The sequence below is a fragment of the Stegodyphus dumicola genome, chromosome 8, assembly GCF_044657685.1.
Source record: "Stegodyphus dumicola isolate Sdum_Otavi_A_Nest chromosome 8, ASM4465768v1".
NCBI lineage: Eukaryota > Metazoa > Arthropoda > Arachnida > Araneae > Eresidae > Stegodyphus > Stegodyphus dumicola.
This window is the reverse complement of record NC_140775.1, coordinates 170,502,321-170,529,022: the sequence shown is the minus strand read 5'-3', so window position 1 is coordinate 170,529,022 and position 26,702 is coordinate 170,502,321. Positions and strand designations below refer to the sequence as shown.

General features: G+C 31.0%; 1 protein-coding gene across 1 annotated transcript in view; it reads left to right on the top strand.

Annotated features, from left to right (window-relative positions):
• The window catches only part of LOC118182270 (uncharacterized), a 46,206-nt gene extending 20,014 nt beyond the window's left edge, over nt 1-26,192 (top strand). Inside the window, exons 7-13 of the mRNA XM_035351593.2 lie at nt 5,010-5,121; nt 9,301-9,358; nt 18,428-18,830; nt 18,941-19,009; nt 19,111-19,225; nt 20,861-20,938; nt 24,042-26,192. Of these exons, the coding sequence (XP_035207484.1) occupies nt 5,010-5,121; nt 9,301-9,358; nt 18,428-18,830; nt 18,941-19,009; nt 19,111-19,225; nt 20,861-20,938; nt 24,042-24,169 (963 nt within the window). The 3' untranslated portion in view covers nt 24,170-26,192. The remainder of the gene's footprint in view (nt 1-5,009; nt 5,122-9,300; nt 9,359-18,427; nt 18,831-18,940; nt 19,010-19,110; nt 19,226-20,860; nt 20,939-24,041) is intronic.
• The last annotated feature ends 510 nt before the right edge of the window (nt 26,193-26,702 follow it).

Below are 26,702 nucleotides of genomic sequence, written 5' to 3'. Positions count from 1 at the left end.
CTAGAATCTTTTTCTTAACATTTTAATCTTCTCTTTATTTTCTCTACTTTTCACTAGACACAAACATGGAAAAATCAAAATTGCTACTTATTATATGAATAGGCATTATAGAAAGGAATTCGTTTATTAATAAAGATATTGAAAACTGACAATTTAAAAGATACATCTAATATATCTTAATGCATCATACACAGGGCTGGCACTAGGCCTTTTCCCATCTGATGCAGTCTCTGTGGATCTTAAATTCTGCTGCCTGGTGCCTTTCTAAATTCTGCTTACAATGCCTGTTCTAAATTCTAAAAGTTTTGCCATTTCTAGACTTTATTGCTCAGTGTGTTACTAAATTCTAGAAATTCTGACACATCAGCTCTGTAGCCGGCCTTTGCTATATGTATTTCATATTTATTCTGAATGTTCATATTACTAAAGAAATATAAAATTAGCCACATTTTCTGTACATTCTAAATGCATTTAGTGTTTTTTAGAATAACAGAAATCCTGAATTAAATTCTAAAATGAAAAGGAAGCATTTTGAAGAAAGAAACTGAATAAGAATAACTTAAGAAAATTATTTTTAGATAAAGATATATGCAGTTATTATTATGTAAATTACCCAATTGTTTATGATTTCAGCCTTTGCTGTAATTTCCCATTTCTATTTCCTCATATGATATAGTTATTGAGCCAGATTAAATTAAAATTAAATTGTATAATCTTTGAACCGCTAGTCCACATAATTAGTTTGAATTTGACTGTTCTTGTTATTTAAACCTTTGTCTGATATTGTTGTTAATTTCAAACATAGAGATAATATGCTTCACGTCTGTCGGGTGTATTGAACTATTTAACTTTTACCAGATCAATTAAACTCTCATAGGTACATTGTGGAGAGGTTGACAAGTTAGGAGATAAAGCATGCAGAAACTAGCAAGAGCATTCGTTTGCATATTGAAACAAATCTGTAATTGTTAGAAAAGATGCTTAAAGAGAAGGAAATCGATGTAAACTAGCCAAAATGTTTGCGAAGGCTTGTAGAGACATTAGGTATTTTTTAAAGCAGGAAAGATAAAAAATTAACAACGCCTTCACTGGGAATCGAACAGCGGACCTCTGGAATACCGGCCCAGTGTGCAAACCACTACACCACGAAGGCTCGCCAAGAAGGTGGGAGAAAAACCTTATAGGCTTAAAATCAAAATGACGGATAAATATTTTGTTGAGTGTTGTTGTTACAAAACATAAATGCTTTGTAGCTTTTAATGTGCAATTATCCTAATATCGTTTAAGTATCCATGTCGTAAATTACATGCGAATTTAAATGCGAAATTTTATTAGATTTTGATTTTAATAAGGCTTTTTTTTTTTTTTAACAAATATTGTTAAATAATAAAATTTAATAGTGGCCATGTAAATCCATCATGACTATGGTTATCTAATTACCTAATTTAATTATTTATAACTACTTAAAAATTATCTCTACATATTAAAGTGAGTTATTGCCTTTCATTAATACTCACTGTGGTCACAAGATAAAACACAAAAATGTGAAAATTCAAGTAAAACTTATTCTTTGCATCTATTGAGACTTAGAATAATACAGGGTGTTTCATAGACCATGGGACAAACTTGGAGGGGTGGTGGAGCATTCTAAAACATGCATTTTTTTCATAGGAATGTAAGGTCTAAAGTGACTTTTTAAGTCAGGAACGCAAGAAAATGACACGTGAGGAAAATGTGTTTATGCACAAAATCAACACAAAGTGTTTCTTTGTAGCAATACAGTATTCACAATAAATGTTCAAAATTATGACCACCAGCAGTAATACATGCTTGGTAACGTCACAGAAGGGATTGACGAACATTTTGAAAAAAGACAGGCATTTCGTGCACGCTTGCAGCCACAATGGATAGTCATGCAATGAGGTCCTCCAGTGAATCAACAGAAGTCTCGTAAATGATGCCCTTCAGATGGCCCCATAAAAAAAAAAGGTCCAAGCTGGATAAATATGGCGAATGGGGTGACCGTCGAACGGGTCCATCATGGCCAATCCGTTGGCTCGGAAATGTTCCTTCCAAGTAATTGCAGACCCGCACATAGTTATGGGCTGTTGCACCATCATGCTGGAACCACATGCGATTACGAACGACAGCTGGAACATCCTGCAGCAATTCCGGTAGCACCACTTGCATAAAAATATAACATAAGCCATTTGTACATGCAGGTAAGACATATGGGCCTATGAGGTAGTCGTTAACAATACCTGCCCACACATTCATGGAGAAGTGGGTTTGGAATGCATGTGGACGTGTGGATTATGAGTTGCCCACATGTGCATGTGGCTATTGAAGATGCCGTCCTATGAGAAAGTTGCCTCATCCGTGAATAGCACATCCGATGGGAAATCCGCCTGTGCCGCACACTGCTGCAAGAACCAATGACAGAAATAAACTCGAAGAGGGTAATCTGTCTCTTGCAAGGCTTGAACTCTCTGCAATTGGTATGGGTGCAAACCATTTTCATGCAATACTCTCCAAACGGTGAAATGACCCAGCTGCAGACGACTTGCAATAACTCTTTTGCTTATCTGAGGTATTTCAAGCACAATGTTCATGATGGATTTTTCAATGCGAGGTTGTTGTGCACTTCTTCTTCCACTCCTAATGTCAGAGGTGGCTTCAAATGACCCGTTTTCGCACAAAGACCGATGCAACCTCTCGAGCATTGTGTGCTGCGGCATACGCCTGTTCGGAAACCGTTCCTGGTACAACCGTAGTGCTGCTCTGCCTTTCCCATTAGCAGCATGAGATGCATGTCAGCTTTTTCCCTGTGCTTAAACTCACCCATCACTCTGGACAGCAGAGTTGAGCAGTCCTCTGATGCATCAGATCATGGTTTGTCCGGCACACTACCGCTGCATTGCCAACCAATCACAGTTGTAGTTCTTATTACTCTTAGTGTTCCCTTTTTTGAACATTTATTGTGAATACTGTATTGCTGCAAAGAAGCACTTTGCATTGATTTTGTACATAAACACATTTTCCTCTCATGTCGTTTTTTTGCGTTCCTGCCTTAACCTGTCACTGTAGACCCTACATTCCTATACAAAAAATGCATGTTTTAGTATGCTCCACCACCCCTCCAAGTTTGTCCCATGATCTATGAAACACCCTGTATATATGAAACAACTCATCACCTCTGGGGCTTTAATGGCTTATTGGAACCTTAAAGTATATTAACTGGGTTACAACCCCCTGAACTCTACACAAAGCTATGGCATTGACTGCATTAAGCAGAGCTTGACTAACTTTCAACACTTGCCAACCGTGCCTACTACAGGCCTTTCTGGTTTGTTCTAATCAGCAGGTCTCTCTGTAAACAAGCAGCAGCAGTGACAAACAATCAGTCTTTTGTTATAAATCATAATGATTATGATCTTACTTCTCGTTTTAGTCTATGCCATTTGACATAAAATCTACCTGCTATTTACTAAACCTCTAGACTGACCAAGTGTGTGACAAAATGAGACATAAAAAAATCAACATAAAGCTAACTGTTAGTAAAACGTAAATGTCACTTATCTTCTTTCAAATATGACCAACTATTATAAGTGTAAAGTATTTAATGCTACTTGATAAATTGCTTAAAGTTTATTTTATTCTCAAACTTATTAATAATAATGTTAGTTAATTCATGTTTAGTAATAATGCATACTACTTAGGGATCTATTTTAATTTTAGGATGGTATTACAAAAGTGAAATTCAGCCATAGAATAATATTTTTAATTGAATTTATTCAGTTCCCATTTGCTCATAGGTCGTTAATTTTTTTCACTAATGGTCTTTAAAAGTCCTTAAAAATACTTAATTTCCATGTGCAGAAATGCGTACGAACCCCGGAAGAAAAGTGTTTTGATTTAAAACAAACTAAAGGTACTTTTGTTTGAAACAGAAGAAGAATTGAAACCAAAGTGATAAATAATATTGATTAATAATAATACTGTTAATACAAAAGAAAAGAAGCTGCTGCATGACACTACCAAATATCCAAGCTAACTGACTGTGTTCTTCAATGAGTCGAGCTCTAACAGCTGCTTTCAAGCATTGCGTCCGGTAACAAGTGTAAAACATAAGGAACAATGTATTGTGCTGGATGGACAGAGATCACAGTGTCAGACTGTCAGAATTCTAGGAATTTATGACCTCTACAAATTCGTAGGATGCATTAAACTATTGCTAAAAGGTTTTGTCTTCTACAATTGCTTCAATGTCCATTGTACACGAAATTCCACTCCAGTTATTGCGAGCGATCAACGATCGACCAAAATTAATCTCGTGATCGACTTGTTGGCCACCCCTGACATAGAGGAATGATGAGGGGGCACTTGCTTAAAAATACAGCAGCAATCATACCTGGTTTGACATATTTATTTCTTGCTGACAGACATTCCTGAAGCAGTACAGACACCATTTTTTAAATCACGTATTCACTGAATTATATATAGTGATCGAAACACATTTTAATACCACAGCAACCAAGAGAATAAATATGCACATAACAATAAATCAAGATCAGGTATGCTGAAGTTATTGTTCTGCTATTCTGTTCAACACTTATTTTGATTAGTTCATTAAATTCTAGTTTGGAAAGTTTTATAATATTATTGATTAAAAGACTTTCTGTGTTCTGTTAAGTACATGCATCTTGAAGATTGTATGCGAATCACAACAAGGATTGATTTTGAAATGATGCAGTTCACAGAAACTTTTTGTAAGCATGTGACTATTTTTAAAATAGAAAAGGGAGGGTGGAATAACCAAATTAAACAGGAGACTTAGTGGCTATTAATGTCAAGATTTCATTTTACGTATTCTTTATCTTCCATAACTATTTAATAATGGAACTTTTTATTTTGAATTATATGTCTCCTTCTAATAATTTAATATATTTTCGGTTTTCGATTATAAAATTTTTTCATTTGGAATCAAGTATATTTTTTGTTCCTTTTAGCATTCTACGCCTGAAAAGCCTGTTTCATTAATTGACACATCTCCAAAGAAGAATTCCACAGATGATGATTTATTTTCCAGTTTAACAATAACACCTACTAGTAATGCAACAGGTAAGATCAGGGAATATTTGATAATCAAGTATTTTTATACATGTACAGAAGAGCTAATATGTTACAAACTCCAAAACTGATAAGCAATTTTTATTATTTTAGAGCATAAGGGAAGATAATTGCTTATCTCTGTACAAATTTCATGTAAAAAGTTGAATAATTTGCATGTATATGTTTAATTGCAGTCTGAATAATAAAATCACACACATGCATATCTATCGTAGAAAAACCTGAAAACTGGAGGAAAAAATACACCATAAATGCATAGTATTGTGGCTTTGAAATTAATATGATTTTGATTTTTGAGTCACAAAGGGTTGAAGAAATTCAAGATGTGACTATTTTTAATTAATATATGCATGGTATTAAATTAATACAACTTATATAAACAGTCTACGCTGCATTGTATGCCTCCCCTCTTTTTAGCTTCAGGTAATACCACTATTATGTTGCAAAATATAATTCTCTGCTTTTTGAACTTTTAAATACAATTCAGCTGCAATATTTTCTTGAGATTTATACATTGAAAATGTTTCTTTTACTTCAATCCTACTTCCTGGGTTGTATACACTGACTTAGTATTTTATTATGGCAGTAGATAAATGGATTTTATGTCAAATGGCATAGTAGCACTGTAGAGGAACAAAAGCACAATTCTGCCAGTTTTTCAGAACCCTGAGAGAATATCGTTCAATACAGTTCTACCAAGGGGGGATTGGCTGTAAGTCCCCAAACTGAGGTATCCATAGTAGTCATGGCTAGGGGCTCGATCCGAGTTCCATGCAAACACTTCAGTGCGGGCCTGCCCACATAGTACTGGAAGATGCAACGAGACCAAGAACCAGGAGTGGTGAGCCTGTGGGCCTGGTAGGGAAGTGAGAACATATAATGCTGTTACCGGTAAATGTAGGACTGGTGGCAGTTAACAAAAATTTCTGATGTCACAAAATGGTGGCTTTTTAAGCCTTTCTTCTGCATAATATGTAGGTTTAGAGCAGGGGTTCTTAACCTTATTCCCCGTCTGGGCACATCCAACAAACAGGAAATTAAATACTGGTGGGAGCAGTAAAAAAAAAAAAAGTATAACAATTCTTAATATTTCTTTGTTTTATTGCAATCATAAGCATCATAAACAATACCCTACATTAAAAAGGTAACAAAAAATTCAAAATAGTTGCATTTAATGTCATTTTTGGCATTGCATATAGTATATAGCGGACAATCTCATGCACATTGGTGCCTGCGGGCATGGGGTTAAGAACCCCTGGTTTAGAGGGTAGTGGAGCAGGACATGCTGTGCCCTAATCAGTGTGGCTGAACATATTGAATAACTAAATACTTAATCCAATCCTATGCTTGATATAGTCCCAGATGCTATATCATATTATTGTATTTATTTTATGAAATTTAATGTATGAGATAGTATTATTTGCATCCTTTCCTGTGTTCATAAATAAATATATTCCATTTACAGTTTGTAGCTTGTATAAACATTGCATGTATAGTTTGTATAAACGTAGAACAGTAGTGATCTGTATAATTCTCTGAAATTAAACATGTCATATTTTGATAGAGGTATAATATTTTTATGGTTTTGTGACATAATAAAGAGTAAGAAATTTTGTTGTCAACTCAAAATATTCCATTCTCCTCAGAAAAACTTAAATATGGAATAATTTAATGTATTTGTGCAAAATGTTTCAATTTTAATAGCTCCTGAATTATTGTTTTAGAAAGGAACATGTTCTGCATATTTTGTTTAATGAGTTCAATTAAATAATGATTAGTACATCTATCAATGCAGTATATGGCACAAGATAATAAGCACAAGTAGTGTCAGCAGTGGTTTCAGAAATTTTAAGTTGGAAACTACAGCCTAGAATGTGAGCTTCTTCTTGGAAGATCTGTACAGTTCGATGAGGATGTCAAACCCTGGCAGAACAAAACTGTCAAAAACTAATTGAGAATAAGCGAAGTTCTTTTACATTAAAAAGAACTTTTTAATCGTATTTTTAAAAAATTAAAAAAACATAAAAAGGCTGCATTATTTATGGAATGAATGAATATTTTAGCTTGTTGTATTTCTTGTTGCTTGTTGTATTTCATTCTCATCAAATGGTGGAAGTTATCTCTTTTCTGTAGTTACTTGGCAGTATGTTCATGAACATGTTAACACTCTGATACTGATACTCTGTTACTGATGGAGAAGTTCTATTTAAGTAACATTATTAAATAGGTTGTGTACAGGAATACACAAGTGCCAGCCTTGCTTTATCCTGTACAATGTACAATTGTGTTTTATTGCAAAACAATGGCTAGCTCAGAAATTGAATTCGTAAGAAATCATCATCTACCTGATAAATTAACAGAGATCTTGGATGGAATACTTAATACAGCTTAACACTGAAACAAAACATTTAATTAATGCACATATACAAATTGGGTGAGAATACACATCAGAGTTTAATTGCCCTATGCCAGATGTCTCTTAGTTTTTTTCATCGCAGAAACAGAACATCACATTACATGATGCCAGTCTTTTTCTTTTCTTTTCTTTTGCATTTTGTTGGTTGAAGTAGTGATGCCATTACCAACACCGTACCTGTAATGTAATATATTTGGTGTCTCCAAAGGTACACCTTGCAGAATAAAAATGAGACAGTTCTATATCTCCCGTTCCACTGGACTGATTGTCGAAATTCGACTTGCATTTTCCATGTCCCGAAAGTGTGACTTAGGATATACATTAGACTTATATTTAGCATAGTTCTAACGATTTTTACAGAAACTCGGACTTTTCTGAAATACCATTCCAATTTTTTTTCCATATTTCAATTCTAGGACTCAAATTATGCCTAGATATTAAATTTTTTAAATTTTTGGTGAGAAATTTTTGCAGAAATTTAAGAACTTATCTTGGCACATTTTTTTCAGTTTGCACCAAGATTTATAGCAACCTATTTTCCCTTCTGTTTCCAACCTATATTTTCTTCTTCTAACCTATTTTCCTTAATTTATAGCAACCCTTTTTTTTTTTTTTTCCAAACAAATATGCTAACATGTAAATTCACATATATCTTATAAAATTTTGAATGAAAACTAATTTTTTGCAAATATACTTAGAAATACATCTACTATAAGTTGATGCTAAAAATTTTATAGGCTAAAATTCAAAATTTTTTCAAAAAATTTATAGAAATTATTTAAAAACACACATTTTAAAAATAAATCATAAAAAATAGGGGAATTTTATTTGGAATGAACTTGCATTTGGAAATGTGAAAGGAAAAATCAAATAGGATAAAAAAAAAAGAGATATTAATAAACATGTACCAAAGTCAAGTATGGAGGAGCTAAAATTTTGAGAGCCAATTTTTTAAAAACTACTCATGCGAATTTTACAAAACTTGGCACTCTGGCGTAATTTTAATCTTAAAATTGAAGTATGGAAAAAAATTGATTTTTTTTTCAGAAAATGTCCTATTTGTGTAAAAATACCTATGTTAGAACAATGCTATATATAAATTTAATATATATCGTAAGTCACGCTTTCAAGACATGAAAATAGCAAGTTAAATTTAGACAAGCAGTCCTTTAGAACAAAAAATATAGAACTGTCTCCCTTTTTTTTTGTGCAAGGTGTACATACTACCATTATTACATTTGTCTACTTTATCTTTAGTAAGGCTTTCTGCAAGTATAATGTGTAAATATGTAAATAATAATGCTAAATGAAATGAATGTATGAGAATGCACTAGATACAGTGGGATCTTATAGTTATTACTGTATGGAATGTGAGAATTTATAAAATTTTGAACTCTTTTAAAAATAATCTTTTTAGTCAACATATTAACCAACATTTTAATTTTTTAATTAATATATAATTAAAAAATTAAATTGTTGATTAAGATTCCAGTATTGAGACATGTTTTATGCAATGATATGTCTGCTTTTATACTTTCTATATCATAAAATATTTTATATCAAGAGTATTTAGAAAACAGTATTTGTAAGCATAAGTATTTGCAACAGTATTTGTAAAGCATATGTATATAAATTTATTCTGGCAGTGATTCATATTTTTTTTTTGATTTTGTAAACTGTGACATCTGTAACTGTTAGCTTATTATTATTATTTTAATAGAAGCTTGCATTAATGTGTTGCTAATCCATTGCAGATTCAGCAAACGGGGACTTTGCAGATTTTACACAGTTTAAAAGTGCTGAAGAATCCAAGTATGAAAATATATATATATATGATTCTATATTTTTTTTCTATTTGTGTTGTAAGTAAATTTTTAATGCATGAGAAGTATTTATTTTTTAAATTCATTTTTAGTTTTTTATTTTAATTCAGTTTATTAAATATGCAAAATTTTAATTATTATTAAATTAAAAAAATCAATAATTTCATTTAAATATTTATTGCCTAAGGAATTGATGATTAATAGAGATATGTTATATTTTGTTAAAATTTTGGATTAAATATTATAAAACCTTTTGAGTATTATTTTAATTGATCTAGATGTGTACCTTCAGGGAACAAGTACATTTCCTGTGTTATGTTGTTAATTTTATATAGTAGAATGCATAGAGAAAGAAGTGCCAGAAATTTTATAATTTTATGTCTGATTGAATTGGTTTAATTACATATTCTCCATATGTCAGTACCAAGAATTGTTATGAAATTCCTTGTATGAGTTTTTATTTCTGTGAAATGATAAATTAAAAAATTAAACTACTCAAATAATGATAAAATGATGCATGCTGAAATTCTTATCTGTATGTTTAAATAACTTTTATTTTTGATGAGCAGCTTTTACTTAATTTTTCTTAAGCACTATTAAGCTATTTTCTTGAAAAAGTATTTATAAAGTAAACTTCATTTTTCTTGTTTTTGAAAACAAAATATCTCTTTAGTTCCTATATCTTCTGTTTATATAGAGCTGTTCTTAGAGCAGCTGTTTGATATTCTTTAAGTAGATAAATGCTTTAGTAATAATTAGGAGCTGTCATTCTGTATAGATAAGATCTTCTGGAAAGTTTTGTATGATAATGCTATTTCAATTTTCAACATGTATGCACATATTCATTTGAGATATACATGGCTGTTTCTCTTTATCACTGCATTTATACACCTGTGCTCTTCGAAAACTAAAGCAAAAATGTCTCATGCCATTATTATGTAGATGCAATCATTTAAAGACTACTGATAAAGTTCTTGTACAGCATTGTAATTTGTATGGATTCCAACTGCAAAGAAATGGTACAGAAGTTGTCTGTCAAAATTTTGGTGAAGTTTTGGGTAGAACATGCAGGAGATGCTTTGAAAAATTTGAAGCAGGTGATTTCGATCTTAATGATAAGTCACATTATGGGCTGCCATCTTTGATTAATAACAATACTGTCAAGAACTGCGATAAAGCAAAATCTTTTTTTTTTTTTCGGGAGGGGGGTGGGCATCATCAGAGATTGCAGAAAAGCGTAATGAACCATTTCAGACCATATTAGGATTGGTCTATAAATATTCCAGATGGGTGCCTCATGAATTGAGAAAAATTTATATGATAAAGTCATCTTATGCACATCTCTGCTTGCTCGGAGCAAAAGCCAACCCTTCTTGGACAGGATGATAATTTGATAAAAAAGTGGATTATGTATGAAAATATCATTAAGAAAAGAGCGTACTGGGTACCCAGACAACCTGCCAACTCCATCTCTAACTGAGCCTCTGAGTAAGAGAATGCTGTGTATGTGGTGAGATGTCTCTAAAGAAAAAGTTTACAGGCTTTTTGAAACTAATCATTTAGCTATTACAAGCTGTTGAAACTAATCAAAAACTTAATCGAGAGATACTGTCAGCAAATAAATGATTTAAACAAAGCAGTTAAAGAAAAGAGGCCACAGATGTTCAATAGGAAGCACATCATACTGCATAATGATAATGCCATACAACATGCTGCTTTAGCAACTTATCAGAAAATCACAGAGCTTGGTTGGGAAACTGTGGCATCCTCCATACTTCCCAGACCTAGCATCCTTTGGTTATTATCTCTTTCTCTCCATGAAAAAATTCAGAATTAAAGCAGATGTCTCCTTCAGTTCTTCTTCCATAAGGACAAGGCTTTTTCAAAAAGTATCTTCAAATTTCCTTCAAGCTGGCAAGAGGTCATAAGTAATGATATACCATATTGCTGTGTGTAATAAATTCAATGCTCAAGTCCGATAATAGGTTAATTATTAAATTTATTCTTATCAATAGAAATGTATCAGAACTCTAAAATTTTCCTCAGAGATATTCATGCAAATGTTCACGGTATCATGTAGTATAATCAGTAGTTATATCCAAAACTAGTAAAACACAATGCAAAGCACATCTAAAGAGAAAGCTGCTTGGATATCTCAGTTCACGTGGAACTAAACAACTCACTATAACTAAGCAACTGAAAGCAGATCTCTCTTTGGCTTTAAATAGTTTTCAACAGGCCGCTGCAGATATTTCTGGTACTTTCTGCTTCTCGAGATTTCTGCTAAACAAAATGAGTGTGGAATTACGGTTACAGCTAACATAGTGGTCAATTACATTTAATACTCATATTAAAACATATTAAAACTCAGTATAATAAAATAAAAAAATTTAGGCAACCAGACGCCTAAGATGTCTGTGTAGTATTTATAATTTTTACACGTCTATCATTGCTTAATGCAGTAGTCTCAGACTGGTAGCCTGCAGACAGCTGCGTTCCGCAGTTGCATTTCAATTTTGTATTTGTTGCAAATGGGGTGTTGCAAAGATTTAAAGATCTTAAGTATTCGAAGTCTGAGTTAGCACTATTTTCATTAGTATTAAAAACAGGTGTTAATAACATGCCAGAAAATCTGTAAAAGGAGCTAAGTAATTTGCAGTGTGAAATTAATCATATTCAAAGATTTGAATATACAGATTTTATTAACTTACATTCATGCTTGTCCGAAAAAAGTATGCTCAGTTATGAATTTTTGCACTTCGAATAATCGCTTTGTTTGGGAGTATGTTTGTTTGTGAACAACTTTTTTTCACATTCTTTTGAAAATTAATAATAAAAGAATCCCACTGATAAGCATTTACACTCCATGATGAAGATATTTTTTAGAAATTTTTCATCAGTGCATGGGCATTATGAAAACAAAATTTATATTTACATACAAAATTTATAATTATTTATATACAAACATATGTATTTTATGTGATGAAAAATTAAATAAATAGGATTTATTTTCAAAGTTTGTGCCTCTTTAAAAGTTTTTACAATTTGTTTATTTTTAATTTTAAAGATTAATCATATAAATTAGAATTATTTTTAAGAAATGTCGGTTTAAAATATTAATACAGTCGGACTCGTCGGGACCTCGGCGATTCCGGATTTGAGATTTTTCTGGATATTAAATCATTAGTTTAAATCCAGTAAGAAGGCATCTAGAAATTATAAAATTAAAAATATGAAATCGGGATTTATGAAATAATGAAGTATTTATGATCTAAATGGTGTCAATATTTACAAAAAAAAAAAAAAAAAAAAGCTTAATATTTATTTGTTAACCTTATTAAACATTTCTTTCAATGTAAGTTGTTTAAGTTGCTTCATTTTTTGTGCTAATACTTTCTCTCTAATTCTGTAGACAGACATAATCTCTTGTTTAGTTACATTGCCGAAGTCCTGTAACTGCTGTTTCAAGAATTCTGACTAACTTGTCAATCAAATTTTTCTCATTTTCAGCAACTTCTCTGTCATTTTCTTCACTATCGGTAGTGGTATTTTCTGGATCTAGAATCATACTACAAATTTCGCCATTCATTAATTGATTCAGGGTTCGTACAGTTCTTAAGAGTCCTTAAAAGTCCTAAGTTTTTTGGAATCGATTTTTGGTCTTTAAAAGTCCTTAATTTCGGCAAAATTGTCAGAAGTCCTTAATTTTAACCGTCTGAAATTTCTGTCTGTGTTTATGACTGCCATTTTGAGTGTGAATTAAAATTTTGGAGTAATATTTTTGGCGATTTGCTGATAAATATGGTTATCTTTTGAGTGGGTACATGAGTTATAATTTTTTCCTATTTCTAATATAAATTGTGGGATACTCGAGTTTCTGAGCAAGAAGTGAAACATAAGCATTTCAAAATTATTTCATTTTTTCTAATGAAGAGCTCTTAAACAACTTTTCGCTTTTTGGAATGTGAATTCTTTAATTAAACTGTTCTAAATTTGGTGACTTATCAACATTTTTGCGATTTTAAGATCTGTTTCCATGGAAAATTTTTAATTCCGAGATCTAGGAATTTTTCGGCAGTTCTTTTTTTTTTTTAAACATTGTAACATTGATAAATTTCATTTAAATAATGATAATATTTTTTAATTATATTCATGAGATAAGATTAAAATAAAGCATTTTTATTTTTGCTGTGATATTATAAACTTCCATTTTGGTCATTTATTCTGTGTAGAAAATAAACAAAGTATAATGCTATAAAGCACCATTTATGAAACAGTTCTTAGCAAAAGCAAACTAGCTATGTAATTAATTAAAAATGTATTTTTAATATTTTTATGGTAAGAGTTTATTGCCTGAAAATATTCAGAATTCTCAAAATACACATCAGTTTTCTCCAGAGCTTAAATCGCGCCCGAGCCCTGCTCCAGTACTTCTTAATTTTGGGGATAAATCATAATTCTACTCGGAGCCCTAAATAAGAAAGCTGTGACACTTCTTTTTTGTACCTGAACAAAATTTCAGTAGAAATTTGATATCGAAAATTTTATTTTTAGTAATAAAATTATATTAAAAATCGCTTATTAAATTTTAATGTATCCCTTCATATTTTAAATTTTTATTTAAACTATTTAATTTCTATAAGCATTAATTATTGAATTATTTTAATAATTAATATTTATTTTTTTAATTATTAGTGATTTTACTACCCATTTTTATTTATTTTTGTACCTCTTTCCTGACGGTGTTCCACGGGTTTCCAGCACATCTAATTTCAGAAATTAAGCCCTGTTTTTCTCTATAAAATTAATTTTACACCAATTCCTTCCGATTTTTTTTTTTTTTTCCCAAAATATTTCTTGCTTAATGCTGTTACAGAATTGATAGGGGTAATTTTTTTTAGGATTTTAGACATTGCAGCTTGAAAAGTTTAGAAGGATTTGAAGGCAAGATTTATAGACCCACTAATCTAGAAGATTCCAGAAAAATGTAACAAAATGAAAAATGTCTCCGTAGTATTAACGCGTAATTTCTTACGTTTTGGAAAATGTCTGGAAGAACAATGAAAACATTATAGTTGAATGTTTTACTTCTGATACTAGAATCTTTTTCTTAACATTTTAATCTTCTCTTTATTTTCTCTACTTTTCACTAGACACAAACATGGAAAAATCAAAAATGCTTCTTATTATATGGATAGGCATTATAGAAAGGAATTCTTTTATGAATAAAAATATTGAAAACTGACAATTTAAAAGATACATCTAATATATCTTAATGCATCATACACAGGGCTGGCACTAGGCATTTTCCCATCTGATGCAGTCTCTGTGGATCTTAAATTCTGCTGCCTGGTGCCTTTCTAAATTCTGCTTACAATGCCTGTTCTAAATTCTAAAAGTTTTGCCATTTTTAGACTTTATTGCTCAGTGTGTCACTAAATTCTAAAAATTATGCCACATCAGCTGTCTAACTGAAGCTTACCATATATATTTCATATTTCTTCTGAATGTTCATATTACTAAAGAAATAAAATTAGCAGCTTTTTCTATGCAAAATGCGTTTAGTTTATTTAGAATATCAGAAATTTTTAATTAAATCCAAAAATTCTAAAATGAAAAGGAAACGGGGAAAGAAAGAAACTGAATACTTAAAGAAAAACAAAATTGTTCTTCAAAGATATGTACAGATATTATTATGTAAATTACCCAATTGTTTACAATTTCAGCCCTTACTGTAATTTCCCATTTCCATTTTCTGACCAGAATGCAAATAAATCATTTAGACAGTTTTTAAACCGAGATTTTTGGAGTGTAAGACAAGAGTGTGTTTCTGACCTGCACTTGCTCCCTGCATTAGTTCCTGCCAGCTCTGATAATTTGTAATTATTCGTCTTGGATTACCGTTGCCAACATTTGAGTTTGTTATGATGATAGAGTTCTTGAGCCAGCCTAAAATGAAATTAAATTGTATAGTCTTTGACCACTAATCCATATTTTTAGTTTGAATTTGACTCTTCTTGTTTCATTACATCAGTACGAGCTGTAATTGATTTTGTAAGCATAAGAACATTCCTTTATTTTTGAAGTTCTTTTTAAAAAAGAAAATCTTATTTAAACCTTTGTCGGATATTGTAGTTACGTTCAGACATAGTGATAATTTGCTTCCTATCTGTTGATGTGTTTTGGACTATTTAACTTTTACCAGATCAAATAAACCCTCATAGGTACATTGTGGACAGGTTGACAGGTTAGGAAATATAAACACGCAGAAACTAGTGAGAACATTTATTTGTGTACTGAGACAAATTTCTAATTGTTAGAAAAGATGCTTAAAGAGAAGGAAATTGATATAAATTAGCCAAAATGTCATGCCAAAATGTCTTCAAATTAAAAAGACACATAAATATTTTGTTGAGTATTGTTGCTACAAAACATAAATGCTTTGTAGCTTTTAATGTGTAATTATCCGATTATCGTTTAAGAATCAATGTTGTAAATTACATGTATTTTAAACTGTGAAATTTTTTTAGATTGTTATTTTAATAGGGCCTTTTTTAACAAATATTGTTAAAAAATAAATAAAATTTAATAGTGGCCGTGTAAATCCATAATGACTAAGGTTATCATACCTAATTTAATTACTTAAAACTAACTGCTTGCCCTTAAAAATTATCTCTGCATATTAAAGCGAGTTATTGCCTTTCATTAACCCTTACCGTAATCACGAGATGAAACACAAAAATGTAAAATTCATGTAAAACTTATTCGCATCTAGTGAGACTTAAAATAATGCAAAACAACTTTTCACCTCTGGTGCTTTAGTGGCTTATTAGAACCTTAAAGTATATTAACTGAGTCACAATCCCTGGAACTGTACACGAAGCTATGACATTAACGACGTCAGACAGAGCCCAGCTAACTTTCAGAAGTTGCCCCCCCTCCAACTGTGCCTACATCAGGCCCTTCAGGTTTGTTCTGATCAATAGTCTCTCTCTAGGTAAGCAGCAGCAGTGACAACAGCCACAGCCTTTTGTTGTGAATCATGCTGATTATGATTTTTTACTTCTCATTTTAACCTATGCCGCTTGACATAAAATCTGCATACTATTGACTAAAACTCTAGACTGAGCAAATATGTGACAAAATGAAATATAAAATAAAATAAACATAAAACTAACTGCTGGTAAAATGTAACTAAAATGTCACTTATCTCCTTTCAAATATGTTCAGTTCTTATAAGTGTAAAATATATAATGATCCTTGATAAATTACCTATATTTTATTTTCAGACTTAATAATTATGTTAATTAAGTCATGTTTAATATAATAATAATGCATCCTACTTACATATCGTATTTTATTTTTAGGATGGTATTACAAAAGTGAAGTTCAGGGATATATAATATTTTAATTGAATTTATTCAGTTCCCATTCGCTCATAGGTCCTTAATTTTTTTCATTAATGATCCTTAAAAGTCCTTAAATGTACTTAATTTCCATGCGCAGAAATGTGTATGAAGCCTGTGATTGATGATTGATAAGCACTGTCATCACGATGAAAAACTTCTTTTATATCATCTTCTTTTATTACCGCTTCTCCACATTTCTTTACAAAATCAGGTAACTGGAAAATTTCACCTTTGTTTTGCGACATCCGGAAACCTTTAAAATTGCGGCTATCATCACCAAATTTATCTATTCTTCACTATACATATTTGGCTATGCATCATGAACTTGGCGACTAACGACATGTATTAGGTTAGTTATTTATTATGCTTATGTGTATTTCTTGCGCATGCATAAGGCTTATCAGAGTTCTGAATAAATAAATTTCTGCATATACCTAATCCATATTGATGGCCGGCGCTAGATATCTTACTGCCTGATGCAGTCTCTGTGGTTCTTAAATTCTGCGGCCGTACAAGACCTGGCGCTGGTTCTGGGTTTATGTGAATAACAAATCAGTTATTCTTAATTCAAATAGCCCTAAATGCAATCTTTGGGTCTGTGAGTATCATCAACAAAATCTATTTTTAGCATATGGAAAGAAAATTTTGGTAAATTTTCCCTCATCAACATTTTTTAGCTCATTTAACTTAAATCTGTAATCATCGCCAAGTTTAATTTCAGCATAAAAGGTTACCATACTCCTTTATTATTCAATTACTAACATTAAAAAAAATTGTTTAGGCTTCGCTACATGAGTCATTACTCAAGTTGTCATGCGTTGATAAACATACAATGATGAAGGGAAAGTATAATAAATAATGATTCGCCAGGATGGCGTCAGATCAACGATTTATCCTATGTGGAACGTATCGGTTTGAGATGTATGCAGCAATGAAGCTGACTTACTGATCGTACAAATTTATGGTAAATTAATTGTTTTTTTACTAACAAGGTATTTTATTTAGTGTCGAAGAGAAATTAATAATCGGGACCCTCCAGATGTTTTATTATGCTTGGAGGGGGGAATCAAATGTGCATGCGTAAAGCCTCCGAGAAAATGTTGTTGGGGGTTTTGAGGTCCGGATTTTAGATCATTCCGGATAATGGACAACCAAATTTCGGACTTTGTACACTATTTAGCTGTTAGTATATTTGAATTACTAAGTGTAACCAATAAAAATGTCTTGCAGGCACCAAACTTAAGAATTTAAGCAGAAAGCAAATATAAATTTGATTTTTCCCTTTGTGTTATTATTAGTAAAGTTAAAATATGTTTCATATTGTTAGGGGGAAATCTGCCCCGTCAGCTGTTTTTAGATTGTGCATTTGGCTTGCAGGCAATTTGAGTGTGAGACCACTGACTTAACTCATAATTAAGATTTGTATTAAGTTGACCTTTATTAAGAGTTGTGTTAAGTTGCCCCATTTCATTTTATGTTTATGTATGTTAAGAGTATGCATTGAATCTAGTTTGAAAAATAATGTCTTTTAAAGTATTTAAAGCTTTTGAATTGGCATTCTAACAAAAAATTCTAACAAGCAGTGTATTCAATATAATTTTAAATTTTCTATGTCAATATTTAAACAGGTGTAAATTTTTATTTTTCAGGCAGGATAGTTTTGCAGATTTTACTTCCTTTATGTCAACGACTCAAACCAGTTCTACCACTAGCAGTGATTCTTTAAGTTTTGTTGATGTTAACAGTAGTTCAACACCAAACATTTTTAATTCAGTGTCACCATGTCTTCCCCCACTTCAACCTCTTGGTGCTGTCACTGTCTCATCACCTCTGTCTCCAACATTCAGTGCCTCCCAGTCTCCAATGATATCACCCGTAGGAAATGTTTATCAACCAGTGTTGGGTGCACCATTAGGTATGCTGCCAACAGTACCTACCATTCCACTTGGAACTCCACTGGCTCAACCTGTGATGATGCAACCTCAAGTTGGTACCTTACAACCAGCCAACATGTATCCTGTGAATTATGTTGGCAGTGGCATGTTTTCCCAAGTATGTTTAATTGCAAAAAGAAATTTTAGACAATGAAATTATACTTTTTAATTGTGTTTCATGGTGGTATATCCTTATTAAATATTTTAATTTACAATTATTCTTTTTAGCCTTCCTCATTGCCTATTGTATCTACATCAACAACAGTGCCTGCTCGTACATCCTTTGGGAGTTTACAGGTATATGTCATATTTTTTACATCAGTATTTCCCAGTTATGTAATAGGTAATGTGTTTTTAATATATATCAATATACCTTATGTTATTTATTATTGTTGTAGACATCTAGAAACACATGGAGTGATGCTTTAGGCACTGTAAATATTAATGTTGACAATTTAGTACCTGCAAGCAAATATGATAAGCAGCCAGCACCTAGCATGAACCAACTTGCTGGTTTGTATCTGTTATTTATTTATTTATTGTAAAAGTAGTTAATCTGCACATGAAATGTTTTTTTCATGTACATATTTGAAAAGGACTTTATCATTATCTCAGTTATTAACTAATTAAAATAAGCATTGATTGTTATTCATCATAAATTATTTGCAATTTCACAACATTTACTGCTTTAAATAATTTTTTATTGATTTTTTGGGAAGAGAAGTAAAAAAAAAAAAAAAAAACAATTATTTAATTATTTTTTTCTTATGTACATAATCTTGGATTTTTTTCCCCTGTAACAGAAATCTGAATTTTATATTTAAGATGAAACTGACAAAATATGATTTTTTCTCTTCATGTTATTATTTTGAACATTCAGTGTCGTGTATTATCTAAGTTTGAATTTCTGTTTTGGAGATTGAATGTAAAAAGTAAAAAACCCTAGGTTGTCATATTAGTAGTACTAATTTCATTCTGCATTCTATTTCTGAAAAAATGGACAAGTTACTTGCAGATTTTTATTTTTCATTAACGTAAAGCATTTCTGCTTATAAAATCTACCATGAATACCATATTCTGATATGTACATTGATAGAAAGTGAAATTCCAACATCAAGAAGAAATTAGTTTAGAGGAGTGAAATGTAGGCAAATTATTTGTCTAGGTGGCATATGTATTTGATTAATGTTTCAAGGTGACATCTTAAAATATGTACGAGAAGAGCCGTTTCAAATGTAAAATTATGGTATATTAATAATTTCTGTAGTTGCCACAGTGTTGAATGCAAATGTGCATTAATTGTGTTGTACAGGTGCTGAAGGCATTTTGTGGGATGGAGTTCCATACCTTTTATACTTGATCAATCAAATCAGCAAGGGCCCATGCTGGTTGTGAATGATGCTAGATTTGCCATTCAGTCATGTCTCATACTCACTTTAGGTGATCTTGCAGGCCAAGGCAATATATTGAAGTTCATTGTGGTGCCAAAAAAAGCTTGAATGTGTGCTGCAGATGCACTGCAGACATATGGCAAATACGGTGGTCTTCCCTTTGAGTGATGACAAGTCTGTAGCTGGACTCCGGTCTTCTTGAGACAGTACCTTCCCATGGCCACTGCTGTCAACACTGTGCAGTTTTATACTTCCATGCCAAGTGTTTCTGCATTACGGCAAAAAGCAAATTGGCCTTCACCTGGCTCTATTACATACCTCATTCAAATTCAATAAGCCATAAATATTGCCTTCTTCGTCTCCTTTAAGGCATTCTTGACTGAAATCTTATTAATATTGCCCGATCCATAAGATAAAGTTCACAGCAAGTATTTAAAGCAAATATAATTTGCATATTCATAGTGGTGCTACTAGTGCCACCTTTATTCATCTAGCATGACATTTTAATGGATGTCATCTTTCAGATCATTTGGGAGGCAAATATGCCTCACAAATTCCATTTATCTAGCACAACTTCTTAGTGTTGAGATTTCCCCCCCCCATTTATGTAGCTTTTCAAGAGCATTACCATATAAATTAATATAGATATTAAAAATAAACAATTCTTATATAATTAAGTTTTAATACTTTAAAGTATTTTTAGGTTCTTTTTATTTTAAAATTTAAAGCACTGATTGAAATGAATAATCTCTTGTAGGTGGAAATGTGAATGCTATGAACATGAACAATCTTGCCATGGGAATGCAACAGATGTCTCTCAATCAGCCAATATTAGGTACAAATTAGTTTTATTGTTTTAATTTACGTATATATTTTGTTTTACAAAAGTTTTTGTGATATCACTTTGCTTTTTTTGAAAGATCTAAATTCAGAGCAATTTATGAAACTAATTGAAAAGCATTTTTATTTTTATGAAAATAGCTAAAAGTATAAATATTAAAATTATGTATTTATTGAAGAAAAATATGCCTTTGTGAACCTTAATTTAATTTTTAACATTGGGGCGAACAAACACAAATTATAATAATTTGAATAGTGCTATAATGATCTTTTCTTTCCTACTTCTTATAGTCTGTCACTTAAAAACAGACATCAAAGTTATAACTACCTTCCCTCATTTATGGCCATAATGTGTGCTATTAGGCAGAATTTGAGTGTTTTAAGCAAATTGGAGGGCTGAAGCATCTTCTGCAGCAATTATTACCATGGTAACAAGGTAAGGCAGAAGGATGCAATGACCTTGAAGCCTAGAGGATGGAGGACTATGTTATTCAAAATATTATGGTGTTAGGTACCGTCGTTTTTTTAATCCTACATACATGAAGATTCTTCATTATTTGATTTCTTTAGAAATAATACAGGGTGATAGTATTTGATAGCAACAACTTGAAAATGTTTCACCATTTATAATGGACCATGCAAAATCCCGTTTTGACACCCTTTTGGATTAGAAATAAAATCTGACTATTTCCACCAAATTTAAATATACAAACTCCCTGTTTTCATATTTAAATTCCCAAAACTTTTTTAATGAGAAGTTCTCACTGAAAAAGTAAATATGCAGGCAGTTGAAGAAGTGTGTTATAGGAAAAGATTATCTAATTCAAAATTTAAGCTTGCAAAGCATGCTATTATAAATCTCTGCATTTGTAATTTACAAATGTGTGTGTGTGTGTGTGTGAATATGGCAAAGCCTCGAGGGTTATCTGCCTAAGATGAGGGATGCCTTCATGGAGGGCTTTCTAAGGGAAACTGGCTCGTATACACGTTACACATGGGGAAAACCATGAAAACACCCATGCAGCCAGCCCGTTCGCGGGATTCGAACCTCGGACCGAACTACCAGTGTTCAGCGACGTTACCGCTCGGCCGCTGGTGGGCCTGTAATTTACAAATGAGTTATATGTATTTTAGTCAATAATTATATCATACCTGCCAGCTCTCCCATTTTTTCATCACATCTCCCAGTAGATCACTGAACCTCCAAATTTTTAATTTTTAGCCTCTAAAAAAGAAAAATATTTTACAGCAATAAATGAAATTTATTGAATTAATGAAACTTGAATTATGCAAATTCCTTTCCCTAACCTCTAATGATATTCAGAATAATTTTGCGTATGAAATTTTATTTCATCTGAATTGTATTTTTTAATTATATTTTATTGATCTTTCTTATTAAATTTCATTTGATCTGAATGGTCTTAATCTACTGTAGACATTTTTAGTTTTCATTTGAAGGTTCAAAAAAATTTTTAATCAGTTAATATTTGTATTTCATTTTCTTTACTTCAATGAATGATGCGTTACAAAATTTATGTGCACAAAAGTTATGTACATTAATTATTAATTTTATATGCATTGTATTTACAATTTATGTATTTACAAGTACTTTAACAAGTAAAAGCTTTTCTTTCTTATTTGGGATTTTCCTGGTATACAAGTATAAGAAAATTGTGAAAGTGAAATTAGCTGAAGAATAAATTTAGAATATCTAATTAAATGCTGATGTATTTAGTAACTTGAACCATGTATTTTAAACTGACTTAGGGTCAGTGTGGAGTTCCTTTGATGTGGTTATCATCATGCAGCGTGAACCTCCTGATTTTCCTCCTGTTTTAACGATTTCAAGATTGGCAGCTCTTCTCTCTATCTAGAATTCTCTATCTAGATTCCTTATCTCTATCTAGAATTTATTATTTTTGTTTTTCAGTTTTCCTGTAGAAATTAGAATCCAGAAACCTCACCAGTGATTTGTGGATTCTAATTTCCTCTACTATTATTTGTGATTTAAAATATTTACTTCAATTGGTGGATTTGGTGGTATTTCTGCTTGAGAAATAAAATGAAAGTTTCTGATTAAATATACATGTTTTACAAGAAGTACTTTTAATTATTAATTTTTTTTATATTTATGGATTTTAAGTTGAATGTAATTATATTAATTTCATTTAATGGTTAATTAAAGAAATATGCTGTACAATGACATATTTCTTTAATATGTCAATAATCTTTAATAATAAGTTTTAAAATGTCATTAATGCACTGACTACTAACAAGTTTTGCTGTAGGCTGGAGTTTCTATATAGAGTGCAATTGTATACAAAATCCTACCTGCATGTGATGCACAAATCTGGAATTCTGAGCAGTTAGCGCAACATTATGGCATATGATTTTTCACATATCTTCAGAACCCCAGAGTTATCTGCCAACAAGCAATGCATGATCACGCATTACATTCATTGTACAGTATTTCCTCGACCTACACAGGTTATGATTCTCTGCATTCTCCAAAATTTTAGATCATTGTATCAGTTTCATTTAAGACAATAAAAATAATTATAAAAAGAACAGATACAACAAAGGGCAAAATAAATCCTCAAGCTTGATGTCTTGCAAATGGGAAAATGATTATGCACAGTAGAAAGTTCTTTTTAGTTTCCCTCTGAAAGTCCTCTATGAAGACATCCCTTTCCTTAAGATAGCCCTCAAGTGCTTTGCAATATTCAAAATAACCATAATCACAAAAAGCAAAACTGATAACTGTATTGCAGAGAATATTTTGTCACCTTTCGTGGAAGTGAGGAAATCAATAATAGAAGAAAAATGTACGTTTTATGTTAATTTTGTAATGTGTAAGATCTCTATGTGTCCGTTTAATTTCTGCTTTCTTTCCATTTTAGCATGCAGCTAATATTTATTTAAATTTGGAATATGTAACAATGCCAGCAATTTTTTTAATACAGTTATTCTTGAAAGGCCTAAGTACTGTATCCAGATATATATAGTGCCAACCATCATTTGTGCTTGATAGGAATACTTTGAAGGTCAAAGGTTAATGCTTTGATTATTGCTTTATGAATGTTATTTATGATTTTCAGGTCCCAGTTCTCTTCCTGCTGTGGTAAGTCCCATTACATCTAACGTAATGATGAACAACATTATGTCACCTCCTGGTGTGCCACTTCAGAGGCCATTGTTTAACAGTCCAGGAAATCTTGGAATATAGTGTTGACAGATATTTATGTAATGAGTGAAGCTAATACAAAAAGAACTCACATGACATGAAAGTCCAGCCGATGAAATCTCATAAATTATGTGTAATATATGACATGGAAATATCCAGTACAATCTGTACTTACCAGTTAAGTGTTGGATGTCTAGCAGATCATTTGTATAAATTTGCTAATTTGAAGTGGAAGAGAGACACTTTTTATGGAGACTTCAGCAAAATGAAAGTTTTATTTGGAAGTTTGTACAGACTTGAGTAACTAGGTCACGACATTTGTTTTACTGTGAACTTAAATTTATGAATGCCTTTTTATCTGTTAATTATATTGTTATATGGTAGCTGGGAAATATAAAAAGTGTTAAATAATCCAGATTATTTTCAGCAAACTGGCTTTGTTTCAGATAGTTTCATTTATATTTTATTTTTATTTTTTTTTATCAGCAGAACTCTCAAGTTAAAGCAATTTTTTTATAAAGAATAATCACAATTATTGAAATATTTTAGCTTGTTGTAGGCATTCATAGTTACTTCATTTTTGTATACACAAGATTTAATTTAGAAGACTGGACTCAAATCACTTGCAAGCTTGGAGAAATACAGAAAATTACATTGTTCAAACACTTTTGTTTTAGATAGATATTAGGAGTATTGAAATCTTATAATACATGAAGCTTTGAATTAAAACTGTTTTCTATAAAATATAGCAATTTGAAAGTATTCTGTTTGAACTTTACTGTGCACTGGTAATATTAAATATGGCACATTTTCTTCTGCTTTTAAATTTTTCTTCTTTTTTCCTGAATATTCAAAATTTATATGCAAAAAATGTGTTTCACTAACTATTATGTCTAAGTGTAAAATTAAACTTTTGGCATTAATAATGAAGTATGAATTAGTAACACACACGTCAATAAAAGAAAGCTTGCCACTAGAATATATTTGTTTTCTCTTTTGATGTATTTGGTATTCTGACAGTTGGTTGTGTATTATCTTCAGTGAATTGTATGTATTTTAAAAATCATTTTTTGTTTTGATTCTAATTTATTATATTTCATGTTTATATGAATGAAAATATCTTGTTCTATAGATTTTGAAATTAATTCTATACTTTGCTCAATTTTAGAGGAATTAACATTTCTGTCTGACATACTGTTAATGTTCTTGTTTCTTATGTTGCATTTTGCAGCTTTATTTATTAAATTCCATAAAATGTGCATGTATAATGCACAGTCTGAAAAAATTTCAGTAAAATGGTATAGGCTTATTGAGCCTCCTGCTCTTGTTCCAAGGGACAGCCCAATAAATCTATTTTGTAATTGGTTTATCCTTCTTTGTTCCTTTTTAAAGTAAAATTTATGACCTGAGCTTGAGTAAAAGAACAGGGTATATTTGTGTTGTTCATTATTATTCTTGCGTTAATATCGCATTTCTTTGTATCATGATAAATTGTAATATTAGCAATCTAATAGAGCCTTATTTAGAATTGAAATTAAAAATTTGTTACAATTAATTGTCTGTTAGCAAGTAATATTTTATATATGTTATTTGTGTGTTCCATTTTTATGTTAAATGAAAAAAACCTGAAGATTATTGTTTTTAAAAATATGTAAAATTAGAAAATTAATTTCTTTGAGCATTTTGCAGAAGTTAAAATTCTCCTAGGAGAGTAATAATTTAATGGCTGTACTTATCAGTAAATTTATCTTTGATAAATAAATGTTTCTCCATTTCTGTTATGCATGTCGGAGACAGCAGCTGTAAAATGTAATTATGAAACAGCAAATGCATTCATGGGATTTAGAGGGTTTTTTTTATTAATGCTTGTAATTATGAATATAAATGTGTAAAAATAATCTATTCTGCATCAGCTAAAACCATTAATCTTCTAAAAATGCTTTTATTTAGGTATCAACAGGTTCTAGTTCCACATAATTTGCTTTTGCAGAGTTTTTGTTGTAGATGTTATTTCATTTATTGATCTTTTTATTGCATATCAATAAAGGTGAATATTTGGTTATAAGTTAAGAATTTATTTATTTTTTATTTGTCTCAAATAATGTTTTTCAGTTATTTTATTATTTTAGTCCTAAGTTTGAATATATTTACTGAACTACCTGTAGAACTCTTTATTATTTCTTAAATTTTTAGTTCGTACACTTTTTAATCTCCTTTAAGAAAAGCATATTGATGTAAGTAACATGTGAAAATAATAGAATATTGTTTAGAAGTAATGACCTGTGCAAAAGAACTGTGCAAAGAAAGAAGAAAAATAATTTTTTTTAGCTAAAAGAAAAATGATACTTTCCAATTACTAATATTCCTGGTTTTAACATTTAGTAGAATTATTGTGTTTTGGCATATTTTTTAACATTCACCTGGCAGTAGCAAAATCAAATATGTATATAACACACACGAATTTACATGCTTTATACTTAACTACCATTTTGTTGAATTATATCCATCTATTTTTAAAATATAAATATCGGCCCTACAGATTTTTGCATTTTCTCATGAAATTTCTTATTTCTTA